We start from the raw sequence: 14,236 nt of genomic DNA, 5'->3' as shown, positions 1-14,236 counted from the left end.
GCGTAGTGCACTTCGCATAGCTATGCGTAGCGCTACTACGCAAACTACGCCCAGGGTTACCCAACATTCCAATGTTCTAATAGTACTTATGTCAATGCCTCAACAAATCGAGGACAGTAGTAAAATCAGGTCAAACATATTGCTTTCATATGCAGCAATTTTAAAGAAATGTAAAGGTGATTTTTGTTGTCTTTTGTTGGATTTGAACATAAGTTACAATTTTTTTTAAAGTACTGGCTTTATTGAGGTGTTAGGGAGCTTTCTATCCAATCAGAGGAGCTCAAAGCAGTTCAGAGAACCCTGTGGCGTGTCTAAGTACCTTCCAATTAGGTAGTGTGTTTGAAATGGAGAAGAAAGCAAACTCAAAGGAAGTTTGGCTGTTGGGGAAGGGAGGGGATGAAGGACTTGGACACCATTTTAATGGTCTGATCTTTTCATTTCAGAAAAGTGTGAAGGAGGGCCTTTTACTGAAGCAAACCAGCTCTTTTCAGCGATGGAAGAGGCGCTATTTCAAACTGCGAGGAAGGACGCTCTACTATGCCAAGGATTCAAAGGTACGACAAGTGTGATTCATTCCTTTCAGAGTTAAATTAGGCCGGTTAGTGTGTAAAATGTCTAGACGGTAAGAGTCCATGACTAGAGGCAGAGACTGACTGGGTGGCAAGACGCCTTCATAAATAGTTTTGGATTGAATTATGCTCAAGGTAGTGTGTCTTCTGCACCTATATACGGGAAACATCCATTAGTTTGAAGCTAGAATCACACTTTGCCTTTACAACACGGGCAATATAACAAACGCTTTGGTACCACACATTTTGTTTTTTGTTGCATATTTTATGTAGCGCGAACTCGGCCCGAAGGTATTGGAGCACTTTACATGAGCACCGTATTTACATTACACATTCAGGCACGGGGAGATTAAGTGATTTGCCCAGAATCACAGGATGTGAACGCAACCCCGAGGCTCGAACCCTGGTTTTCAGCACCAAAGTCGGCAGCCTAGCCAACGGACCACATCCTCTCCCCTCCTCACCCATTTGTTTAGCGCGCAAGTCATTACAATGACTTGCTCTAGAGGGGCGCATTAGTGGAGTGGGGTTGGACTTAAAGTCCAACACCTTCCCTACTGTTGCGCAGACTAGAGTTGGAATAGTAAATGATACTATTCCGAACTCAAGCGCCTCCCTAAGGCAAGTCGTTGTAACGACTTTGCGCTGTAACTAATGCTGGTGTTGAAAAGGCATGCGTGCAAAACGCATGAGTGATTTTGTCATACAATCGCTATGTACATCCAGACCAAGGACTTGTTTCGTCCCAAATTCTCAAATTACTTTCTCAAGGCTTGACTATTCGCGTTAAGGAATGGCTTGAGATTGAGTTCCCACCTAGATGAGTTTCTGAATCTTTCTCTCTTTCCTACCAAACTAAGGCCTCACCACTGTTTTTAACTTCTGTGCATGGCCTCAGGACTACTCTCAGTTCTTTTTCATTGGGTCATTAGTTTTGCCTTTGCTGTTTAAGAGCAGGGCTTTGTGTTGCTAGTAGTCAAACATAGAAGCTTGTATATTCATACATTTATCCACTGAGCTTGCTTTGACTCAGCCCATGCTCCATGCATTGACAGTTGATGGCCGCAGTCAGCTCACCACCATCAATAGCATGACTTACCCTGAAATTAAGAGATTTATTTCAAGAGGAGAGATACAAACTGCTTTTTTTTTACTGTCGCGAGGATCGACAACATGTCCAGAGCTTGCATGCAATAAAGAAGCCAAGAAAGTTGGGAGCCAGGAAATATTACATGCATGGCTTAAATGTACTCATGGCATTGCCATTGCTTATTTTGGATTCTCTCCCCCAGTTATTTTTTGTCTTTTGTGTTTACTTTTTTCTTTTGTGTCTTTTTTTGTCTTTTGCCTCCCCTCTATTAGTGCTGACCTGGTTGTGTTTAGTGGTTTCACTAGCTCATTGTGCAGAAAAAGTTGATACTTGACAAGATATTACGAATAGTTGAACCACAGTCGCTTATTGAAAATGAAATTAATAAAACAGATTTAACAAGACAAAAAGATCCAGTAAAACCACATCATTTGTTAGGCAAACAAGGGAATCAACTAGTAGAAGTGGGGCATACATGGATGCAGAACAGACTGGCCAAGTAGTCAAAAACACAAAATAGTAGTAGTAACACTGCCCAGGAATAACAAGCCTTGTAATGGGGATAAATTGTCACAAAGATGAAGAGGATGCTGGACATCTATAGTTTTATTTATTTATTTTATTTATTTATTTATTTGAGTTTTATATAGCGCTTGCTAGACCCCGAGGTATCAGAATGCTTTACATAAGGAACCACAAAATTACAGAATTACATCAGTTACAAGTTACATCAGTTACAAGAAAACATTTCAAGAGCTTCGGAAGACAAAATAAATGGAGTTTAGAAGGGTAAGGGGGTGGGGTAAAGGTGTAGGACGGAGAAAAGATGGAGATAGGTTGGATGGAGAGACGAAGGAGAGTCTGCCCAAAGTCCGGCTGGATAGGTGACGGCCGAGGGGGAAGTCCACAACCCATCTCCTCTATAGCTATCAGGTAGCTCCACCGGGCATCAGTCAAGCGGCTAGGTCTCAATGAGATAACAATTAGAGAGCAAAGAGGAGGGATAAATGGAGCAGAAAGGAGACAGTGGGTGGAGTAAATGGGTAGGAGGGAGAGTACGACGGAGGAGACGAAGTAAGGTCTACCCAATATCCGTCTGGGTAGGTGACGGTCCACAGCCCATCTCCTAGGTTCCCACCACATTAAAAACAGTAACCATTGCCCTGCAGCAATCAGAGTCTTGAGCTTCCAGAAGTGCACTTTCTGTCTCTGGGTTTGGGACTGGATTGTTTTTATCTGTATTTTACTGAATTTGTAGAGCCTTTCTCCAGAGTGCTGTGCAGAAAAACACAAAACAGCGATGAATAAATCACATGACATCCAATTACAGACACAGCCGTTTCCTTAAGTGGGGAGCTGACCTACATCCAGAATTGACAGTTTCAGATGAGCTCATAGCTGTATCAGGAAATGTATTACTTGGTCCTGCCTTGGATAACCCCTTTAACTCGATTTTCCTTGAACTCACACGCACCGGTCAGACCAAACATCCATTTTTAAGGAGCTCTTTAAATGGGGGCCTCAGTTTAGGACTATGGTGCTTAATTTGAGCTGGTGGTTTCTTGTCCTCAGTACCGGCACTTAATTGTCAACATCTGCACTTTGTACGGTCTACCACATGGTGGCCCTCTTGTCCACTTGTTTAGTAATTCAATATACATTTAAAATGATTAGTAACCCTTCTTATATCTTTGGGAGGCCTAGAGTAGTCTGAATTGTCACACTTGTAGACGTTTTAAGGTTTGCAGTTGTGTTGGTACTGTGATTGGCAGCGTTGGCAGGGGCAATGGGTGGTGCAAGATGCAGTAGCTTCCGGAAGAGGGTCCTGGCACTTATTTTCTTTTTTTTCACAAATTATCCACTGATTTGAGGCATGAGCCAGGCCGCTTATCTGATTATTTCTAAAGTAGGGGTGTCCAGTGTAGTTCCAGTGGAGGCCTTGAACTATGCCAGCTTTACTAGGTACCCTCAAACAGAATTTCACACAGTTGTTATAAATGGAAGTAATGTACACAGTCGGACATTATCATGCAAACCTGGTGTGTATCCCATCCTCTTGAACACCCTTGTACCAAGCTTACTACTACAAGAGACTCAAGAGGATGTTTGTATCTTATGCCACACAAAGATGAAAATGAGAAACATATCGGGGTTCACAACCAAACTAGTGCTGATCACCACTGAATCTAAATAATTGACCAATCAGAACATGATGCAAAATCAGTACTTAATTTGAGCCGGGGGTTTCTGGTTCTCGGCACCGGCACTTAAGTGCGAACACCTGCACTTATGACAGAGTGCCACATGGTGACGCTGTCTGTGTAATTTAGAGATGAGCAGAAAAAGAGCAGTTTATTAATTCACTACACATTAAAAATGATTCATTACTGCTGACCAAGCCATTCTTGTAGCTTTGGGGGCCTGGAATAGTTTGAATAATCACAAATGTAGGAGAGTTATGATTAGTAGTTGCGCAGGTATTGTTGGTGGTTAAAACTGCAGTGGCCTTCGGATGAGGGCCCTGGCACATATTTTATTACAAATTAAGCACTGTAAATACCAAGACAAACTCCAAAACATGCTTTTTTGGCAACAAAGGAGATTGTAAGAATGATTCTTCTAGCCAACAGGAGATAATCACACAACTTGCGCCCCACTAAATTATGCCACATTTATTTTGTGCAGAAAGTCAGCTGACAATGAGGGGCTGTTTCCATAATGATCCACATGTCCACCAACATTATTCCTGATGTGAAAAGGGGCAGAGCTTTTGTTTTGCCTTGTCCTTGTGGCTAATGGTGTCTGGGAGAAACAAACACTGATTTGCGATGTACTATGTGGCAGGATAGGCGTGTCCCCTTTAAGCAGCAGTGGCATCAATGTGTAAGCCGGGGTCACAGTTTTTTTTTCTAGTATAATAAGAGTCAGATCCGCATTTCCCAGTTTGTGCTGGGTCACCCTTTAGGAGAGCACGTATACCAGTGGTTTCAGCTCTTCGGTGTCCTACGGGTATTAAAGGTTAACTTCGTTGATCTAGTTTCCAAGTGTAGGGCACCAGGACCCACAAGCACATTGGCACACGAAAGATAAAAACAAGTGTCAGTAGTGAGCTTGTTAGTTATGTATTTAGGCTGTTATGTATCTAGAATCATTGTAATAGTGATTACAGGACCTGTATGTTTGGTTGCAGAGGATGGTTGGCGTTTTGTAACTTATGTGTGAAGAGCTGGTTAGGTGCAGGAGATCCTGACACATGCTCTGGTTTATGGTGGGTTATGAGGGCTCCCCGTTTTATGGTATAGATTTTTTTAACATTTCCGTCTGTATTTATCCATATTTATTTTTGGGCCATGTTATTGGTATTTATCCAAATTTACTTTGTGTTTTGAGAATAAATGGAGTCATAAAATGGTATATTTCCATATTTAACAGCGAAACATGCACTCATACTTTGATGCCTCTTGTATTTTAGCAAATTAAGCAGCCAAATATAACATAACACTACACCTACATGTAAATATTAGCATTTGTATACACATTAATGTGAACATATGCCTATATTTAAGGAAATCCCACCCTGTATTTTTTAACTCCCCATGCTGTATATTTGCTCAGCAGTTGGCCAGGAATTCACGAAGGACAGCATGGAAAGTTAGTCACAAGAAGCACAATTTTCTGTATTTTTCCACTTTTAAAAAATAAATACAGGCAGGAAACACATTGTTTTCTGTCTGTATTCATCTGTAAAAATCAGTAAAAATGGAAAACCGTGAGCCTTAGTTATGAGATGAATAGTTGAGGTAATGCAGCATTTATTTTGACATACCTGACCGAAAAATATAACCGCATAGCACTGTTGGTGTGCCTTCTCCTCCTCCTTCGGGTGTTAGTGGGAATTAAGGGAGTAGGTTAACACCACTGTATACTAATTTACGAGGTTGAAACAAGAGGTGAAGGTCCAACCCAAGTAAATCCACAGGTCCATAAGTAGAACAATTATGGAGTAGCTCATAATTGATTATGGAGCAACACAAGAAAGGCAACAGATACCTCAGTAACAGGGCAATGGGATCCACCAAGAAGTGGTGAAGGGACAACCCCAGAAAATCCACGGGTAATCAGTGGAGTGACTTTGGGTTCACCCCAGATGTGATGAAGGTGCAAAACAGGGAAACATTCAGATAATGGGACAATGGACTCCACCCAGAAGAGATGAAGGTGCCACTCACTTGTATGGGTAGAATGTACGTTCTGAGAGTCAGTGGTCATCATTTTGCAAGGCTTTCGATGTAGGTGTGCGGAAGAAGTGTGGCGCCGCGGCTAGGGCGACTTACTCCGGAATCTGGGGATCACGGTTCGATCCCCGGCACCGGCGGCAGATTATCCCAGCACCATGTGACTCTGGGCAATAGCTTACTTAATCTTCCCGACGGCCCCCAGCTCCTAGTGACCCTTACGGGTGATTGTTCGCGCTTTACAAATGTGGATTATTATTATTATTATTATATTAATGTGCCTAGATTACAGAAAAGGAAAGCAGGGGCGGGTTGCATATTTCAAGAACCTTATAAAAGAGTGCAAAGGCGGGGGGATTCTGGCCCTAGCAGATCCAGATAGGAAAGATGCCAATAGAATACTCACCCACCCGGTGCTGGATGCCCTGAGAGGAGGGATAAAGTAAGTGTAGTCTGTGTCCATCGTTGGGAAGCAAGTGCGAGGGGCATAGGAACAGGGCCTTGGCAGGTGCTTTGTGGGCAATGTAGGAGCCCTGGCCCTACCCTTATAAGGAGAGGGAGGTGGAAAAGTCAAGATGGTGGGTAAAGACTGCATTAGAAACATAAAACCTAAAAAGAAGAGAAACCCAAAGCTGCACACAAGGAAATGCAAGAGCCTGAGACATGGGCCACAGTGGCTCACAGTTTCATGTTAACAAACAACATCCCACTCATTGCTGCGACAATTAAAGTGCCCTCAAACACCTACTCTATTTCTTAACATCATAAAAAGAGCCCAGTGGCCTCCAGAGCACTTGGGGCAAACTGCACTCAGTTAATTGCCAGGGGATGGAATGAGTTGTCTGAGGATGTCTCGTTGCACCGCCTCTTCAGTGAAAGTGCTTGGTAAAGTGCCAACACTTAAGCACTTTTAAGTATGCTAACCATAAAGAAATGGGCTCTTCGGGAGTGGGCCATATCGGAGGAGATTAGAATGAAAATGGTCAGAATGGAACGGAATCTGCTGGATGACTTGGAAATGTGGTCTGAGATGCTCACTCTGTTAATGTCGTGAGGGCGGGATGCAAATCTGGGGGGCAATAGAGAAGGAGCTGATAAATATGTATCAGGTTGATCAGGGCATTGCTGTAACGTTGCCATCCGATGAATTGCCACTCTGCAGCTTGTACAGTGGTTTACATTTAATAAAAAAAGTTTTAAAAAAAAAGAAATGAGCATGAAGCTGAGAGTGTGCATCACATTGTGCTTAGCTTTCCTGCCTATGCACACAGGTGTATACCATGCCCATCGATTCTGCCCGTTTACTGCCTCCTATAACTAGTGGAACCATACACGGGCTGCACTTTTGCCCCCATGGGTCACCAAGCTAATTGTGCAATACGAATCATAGCTCAATTCAGACTTTGGCTTGTTCCTGCCCACCACTAAATTTGACATGTTTGACCTTGAACTTTAACTTCCGCTCCTTGCAAGGATGATATTCACCAACACGTCAGAAGCTGCAGCAGAAGTGACATCAAACACCAATCAACGCCCTCATTAGAGCACAAGGTTGAGCACTTGTCCCTCCCTTAGGTCCTCGATAGCTGTCTATGTCCTGCTGAGACATGGGGAAGAGCAGGAAATAGAAACGACAGCAAGTGAACAGTCAATAACCCCATAAGACCAGGTGTAGCAAGGACAGTGCTAGCACTTACAATCAGCCAGATAAGTGTAGCACCTGCTATCACTGGCTGTCCCTGAGGGCTAGCCAATGCTCCTTGCCGTACAAAGGCCAACTGCACGGTAATGCTCATTTATGCTCAGTTATTTCATGCCGTGGGGATTCATGACCGCGACTATTGATCATCACGCGAGTAAGCTGCCCTGGCTCTAAATGAAGATGTTTTTTTCCCACTAGGACTCTTAGATTTAGCACATTACTTGAAGTGGTGACTTGGGAAGGCGTTGAGCTGTCATACAATTACATCACTGCGGTCCATGTGCTATGGGCCAGTGTGTTGCAGATGGGGCACAGGCCAGGGTTGGATTGGGATTAAAAATCGGCCCGGGCACGCATAACAAAATCGGCCCACATTTGCATAATGCCTTCCCTCAAATCACTGCTTCAGCGTAATTTTACATAAAAGGGAGGGGGGGTTAAAAAAAAATATGGACGCATCAGTTTACACTAGTGAAACACACCTGAAAAGTGAGGCCACTTCTGCTCAGGCCCCCTGCCCCGCTCAGTATGCCTACATTAATGGGAGGCCCAGCGAGAGAAAAGGGGTGACACCTCTACCTGTTGCTGCTATACGGGCGGTAATGAGAGCCCATCTCCCTCCAGAAAGGCCACCCAGACACCCACTGGGCCGCTGGCGGTATAGTCGAACAACAGAGACGCCGCCCAAATCGGCCCCCAGGCTGCTCAAAAACAGCCCTCAGCTGGAACTCGGCCCCCGGCCCCTCGGGCATTGCCTGAATGCCCCCGTTACCAATCCGACGCTGGGCACAGCGGCACTTATTTTTGGGGACTGGCACTTACTTTTTCTCATCAGTCTTTCACCCACAACAAGAGAGAGAAAATGCAAATAGAGGAAAGTAGGAGCGGGAGTAAAATTGAAAAACAGCAACAAAGGGTGTAAGCCCGGATGAAAAAGAACCTGCGGGGGTGAAATAAAGGAGCGGGAAGCGCCTGGTAGAGGAAGAAAGAGGCAAGAGGTGGAGTCCAGACTAGTAGCCTTGGTATCAGGAGATCCCGACATCCTTCAGCGCCGTCTGTGGCCTTTGAGAAAAGGTTTGGTCTGCAGCATTTATTATTTTACTAATGAAGCAAATGACTGCTGCACCCGACTCTATAAACGAGACACTATTTAATCCCCCACCCCAGAACGATGCCTGATAATCTACATCTGAGCTCCATGTTAGGAGTTATCCTCAGGGTAAATCCCGTGTTTAATATTCATGTATTCACGCATAGCGGTCCCAAAGCTCTAATCCGGATTAATGTGTCATAATCTACTCCTGTGCCCCACATCGGAAGATATTTCCTTGGGACATGTTAAGGTTTATATCCACCCATGGCGGTGCCCAAACCCTTAATTATGAGATCGCATTACTAAAACATATGCAGTGCAGCTCAACCTAGCCACACAGGGAGGGAAATACTATTATACACTGGTAATGAATTATTCGAGGTCAATATATAAGGTTGATGTAGTGCAGATAATGACGATTAGTATTTACAATATCAAAAGCACTTTCTGCATGAGTTTGAAAAGCAATGGCTAGTTTCACACTTTTTAAATCTTGCATAATGTAGGATTTTCACAACACAACATTAAAACTGACTCCCACGCTTCCACCTGAATGCAATTTGAACAGTTCTTCTTTGAGACCCTTGGTCTGGTATATACATCTTCCCAAAAATATTTTTTCAGAATAGTCAAATAGCCCAGGATGAGACCATCATGCACTATAAAGGTGCTGACGGAAGAGCAGCCCAGGTGATAATGCACGCCACATTGTGTGGCGAGGGGTGGCATTCCTTTTTAAAGAATTTCATGCTTGTGATTAGGTTATTTAAATATCAGTGTATCACATATGACCTTTTGCACAGATAAACCTGTCTATCCTAGGACACAATCTGTGATGCTTGAATCTACGCAGAGCCTACTGTCCTGTTGTGCTTAGGTATATAGATAGGGAGTTGGCACTGGGGTATGCTTTCTAAAGTTTCTCTCCCCCCCTGTCTCTGTGTCTACATGATGCTCATTGAACCTACCTTGATATTCACATCCAGTTCCTTGGACTTGCAACTCACCTACTCAAGCTTCTGCACATTGGCTGTAATGTCCCTCATAAACTAATTCTGGAAAATTTATACTTACCCATCCACAATGTTATTTGCATACGTATAGAAAAATAATGACTACATAAACCAGCTCCTAGCTGGGGCCTGAGGAGGGCTGTGGCCTGGCTCTGCAGAGACCTCTCTAAATAACACAACAGGCCCAATTCACAAATCTATTTGCTCACCTAAGGTAAATTTGGTGTGTAAACAATTGTGTTTGTGTAAAGAATAGCGTTTTGCAAGTGCCACATCACAAAACTAGAATTCACTGTCACAAACCGATTTGCTTTAATTTTATATTACACCAGTATGGTGTAGTATTATGTGTGAGTAGTTCTATGCCCATGTGCAGAGAGCTGTTTTTTTCCAGGATAGAAATGGGCTGCAAATTATTTAGATTTCCAAAATGTGTACTTTACACACTTGTAAATGCTAGATTGTCACAACTTTGAAAATCCCCAAAGTTTGTAAATCTAATTCAAATATATGTCTTTATAGCATGGTGTGGCTTTATACTATTTTGGATGCATAAGTGGCAACATTCCATTCACTACAGGACATTACTCACTCATTAATTCCAGCTGCAGGAAAATCACTGAGCAAAGTTGTGTGATAAACTATGTCCTCGTTTTCAACTTAACATAGTAACCTAGTGAAAACCACACAAAGGGGAAAGACGGAGGAAGAGAAAGACATAAAAACCATTACAAAGGGAGACTGAAGGAACCTGCAAGAGTGACATAAAAGGCTAGGGGTCTCTGTAGTGGATTGAGCAGGCATGAGGTGGATTGACTACCATCCTTGGTATTTGCCATACCGGCATTTAACCCACCATCTGCGGGCTGCGGAGCAGAGCTCTGGGCAGAAGCACTTATTCTTTACAAGTTAAGCACTAGTGGCCTCATGTGTGGGGAATTGGCAGAGGGCGTGTCACTAGTCGTCTTGCTGTGCTGCCCTATGCCAATGTGAAAGGGCGAGAATGCACAATATTTATGAAAAAGGGTGCATTCCTGCACCTTCCCCCTGCACTGGTGCACAATTTGCAGCCAGGCATCAACCCGGGCACCCTTGCACCATGGTGCATGGGTGCCTGCGTTGCATGCAGGATTGTTTATGTGCATGAAGGGGCACCTTCCTGCACAAAAACAATCCTGAGCGGTGTTCTCTTTCTATGTGTGCTGCAGAGTCCAGGACACATGAAAAGAGGAAAAACGAGGAGAAATTAAAGTATTTTATCTTTAGGGAGGCTTAAGGTTTTGCCCCCGGTTTACGTGGTTAAGTAAATCTGGCGCAGCATCAAAATCCATGGGTGTTGTGTTGGAAAACCCATGGTAATGCCCATGGAACGCCTCCCTGCCACCGGATAAGGCAACAAAGTGACTTGCTCTGATTTTTCTTACTCCATATGGTGGGGAAGTGTGGCTCAATGGTTAGAGCGGCAGACCGTGATTCAGAGGTCTGGCCTGGACCAAGGTTCAATTCCCGCCTCGGCGGGTCTTGAACTCAATTTCCCCGGACCTGATAATTCTCGCCTCGTGCCTATTCTAAGCATGGGTCCCACTCTGCAACTCTGGGCAATAGCTTGCTTAATCTCGACAACGGCCCCAGCAGCGCTGGGATGCCTGGCCTCCACCTTGGGGTTCCCAGGAATGGACACTTCACAGGGAAAGGCCAGGAAGGGTTCCACAGAGGTATGTGTACAGCGCCTTGAGACCACTTCAGGGGTGATACGTGCGCTATATAAGCACTACATTAAAATTTTTTTTTTACATATCTACGATGCCACGTAAAGTGGCTATGCGTGGCCTCATTGGGAGGCTTGTGCCGCCAGAACGTCAAAAAAGTGACGCTCCGGCAGTGCAAGCCTCTCATAAATAAACCCCTGGATTTCCTTACGTTTTTTTCTAAACCAAAGGACCGTTTTGGATATTTTCCAAGTCTCTGTGACACCTCCATAAAAGGTTTTACTTCTCATGTCATTAATGCAGCGAAGATTTTTATACAGTACATTGTGAATCAGATCACCTCTTTGACAGCAGCAGCTGTGAGAAGAGTTCAGAAAAGCTTCCTCTTGGATTGAAACATCAGGAGGCTTGTCATTACCCAGTTTAATGGCACTTAGTTGGTGCTTTGTTTACCATCCTTGGAAGGATGAAAGGCTGAATTAGCATCTGAGATGTCTGGCTCAGGGAATTATTTTCCTCTGCTTTTCGGCTGTAATTTAGAATTGCCCTGAGGCGAAAATCTGCACATGTAAATGTTGCCTTTTCATCTAACATTCATGCTGGGTCAGTGTCTAAGCTTCGATAAAGCAATGTAAGCCAGCATTCTTAGTGTGTAGTGTATCAAGGACCCCCTGATTGGGATATGACTCCTGGGTCAGGGAAACAATTTTTTGTGCAAGGTATATACCCAGGCAGACTTACAAAAAACGGTCTGGCTTTTCTTTAGACCATATTATATATTATTCAGAATTCACAAACAAAAACATAGAAATGGAGCAAAGAAATGTAATGATATCAAAATTAGTCTTTAATTATGATAAAAAATGAATAAATCCACATAGATAAATAAATATACATGGTGTACCCAAAAAGTGTTAAAAAATCATTGATATAATCCTTTTTTTTGGAGAATCACAAGATGTCATCAACAATTATCATTAAAAAATTACATAATCCTGATACAGGCGGACTTGGCTGTGTTTGTCTACGCGTTTCGACAATCTATTATGTCTTCCTCAGGACAGGTGGTTATCCAGCCATTTTTCTAAATAAAACAAAACATCGTTTTAATTGGCATCTAGATTACAGTGCATTACATCTTTGCTACTACCATTCCTAAAAAGTTCTGTTCGGATATCGGATGTTCAAAGAAAAGAATTTCCTTTAGCCAGACATATATTATGGACAGCTAACAACTGATAAAAGGTTGGAAACAATCATTTTTCATTTTTGTATCTAATACTTGATTCTTTGGATAATTCATGATGATCTCAAAACATTTTAAGATTATCTAAATGATAAAACATGACGATCTCAGAACAATTTAAACCAATCTAAGCGATAAGACATATGTTTAATGTTATTATCACAGCAATGACGTAACATCTATAACACAAAGGTACCTATGTTTGAACTTACGTTATAATAGTATAGTCCATTTTTCTAAATTAGTACCATATTGGACTATTTATTCTTTTGTGTTTCACACTCGTTTGCGAAATTATATGTTCCCTAAGCTATTCATATTATCGAACCCTTACTTTTTCTAGCTGTTATAAAGAAAAATGACACCAAGCAAGTCTTACCTAAAAATCTTTATGTTTTCAACAGAATGAAACTTTATTGAAACTTTTTTTGAAGGGAGTGAGGCACCTTTCCTTAAATTTTGGAGTAGGTAAGTAAAATCTGTGTGGGGAGAGAGTTGTATTCTTACAAAAGGGTTTTCACAATATTTTCATCCTAAGCCTTTCTAGGTCTTTTTTTCCCATACTCATTTATTTTTACCTGTTTAGATGTAATTCACTGCTCCCATCTCACTTCTACCTTCTTCTTTCAATCATCATCCCGATCGTTTTCTTAAAAATTCTGGAATAGGGTTTGTTAGATATTAGCTACACAGGTATATAGCCTCAATTTTTTGGCAGACAGTGATGTTTCATTTACTACACCTAGTAATAAGTCAGTTTTCTCTAAACCTCTTCGGGGGAAACCTCATACGCATACCACTTATTTCACACTGTTATCTGTAAATCTCTACTATAGATGTGACCTATTTTTAATAAATACAATATTTGCTTATTTAGTAAGCAAAGAGGCTACTCTGTTCTCATTCTTTTTATCAATATCCGCTTATTCAGATAGCAAAGCAGCTCCTCTGTTCTCATTATTTTTATCAATATTCGTTAGCTTTACCTTTAAAAAGTAGTCCACTCCTTAACACAGATATTGAGTGGTTCTGTATATTCTTTACGAGGACCGTTAAACTTCCTCGCAATGACGGACCGTAATGGTTATTAGGTAGCACACCAGTGTGATGGCGTTGTTTTTTTTGAATATCCTGTTTTTATAAAAACAAACGACATAAGAATAGATGGCATTTTTTTGTGAATAGTTTTCGTTTACAGAAAAAGGGTCTATCGACAGATGTCAGCCTTTCTAAATGATTTTTTACCTTGCAAAGGTCTTTAGATTTGTCACAAAGCTTTAACAGGTTACTACGTTTTCTCTTTATCTTGATAACTTCGACCTGGCGGTTACGTTGGGCGGGGTCGTTGGCTTATGTTTGGAAGCGATCCTGTCGGCTCTAAAAAGGCATAGCGAAACTGTATTAGAAATTAGGCGCCAAACAACCACTACGTTTGGAATCGGGCATCCAACAATCGCTAAGTAACTTAACCGCACTGAACCTAGTAATTACATATTCCCTAATTCTTACCGGTTTGCTGCTTTTCTGTTCACACGCGTGTGAACAGCAAAGCAGCAAACCGGTAAGAATTAGGGAATAT

The 14,236-nt window shown here is 42.4% G+C and overlaps 2 protein-coding genes across 15 annotated transcripts in view; one reads left to right on the top strand and one right to left on the bottom strand.

Moving 5' to 3' along the window:
* Positions 1 to 14,236, bottom strand: part of LOC144785288 (uncharacterized) — an 850,769-nt gene that overhangs the window by 457,930 nt on the left and 378,603 nt on the right. The gene's annotated exons all lie outside the window — the stretch shown is intronic.
* DGKK (diacylglycerol kinase kappa) overlaps positions 1 to 14,236 on the top strand; it is a 556,369-nt gene that overhangs the window by 295,575 nt on the left and 246,558 nt on the right. For all 14 annotated transcript variants that reach the window (XR_013601700.1, XR_013601701.1, XR_013601702.1 and 11 more), the window contains exon 2: positions 444 to 554. Coding sequence is in view for 11 of the 14 variants with exons in the window: in XM_078663836.1 (XP_078519962.1) it covers positions 444 to 554 (111 nt within the window). In the remaining 3 variants the exon portion in view is untranslated. The remainder of the gene's footprint in view (positions 1 to 443; positions 555 to 14,236) is intronic.

The sequence above is a fragment of the Lissotriton helveticus genome, chromosome 10 (assembly GCF_964261635.1).
Source record: "Lissotriton helveticus chromosome 10, aLisHel1.1, whole genome shotgun sequence".
Lineage (NCBI taxonomy): Eukaryota > Metazoa > Chordata > Amphibia > Caudata > Salamandridae > Lissotriton > Lissotriton helveticus.
Note: the sequence above shows the minus strand (reverse complement) of the source record. Positions and strands in the feature narration are given on the sequence as shown.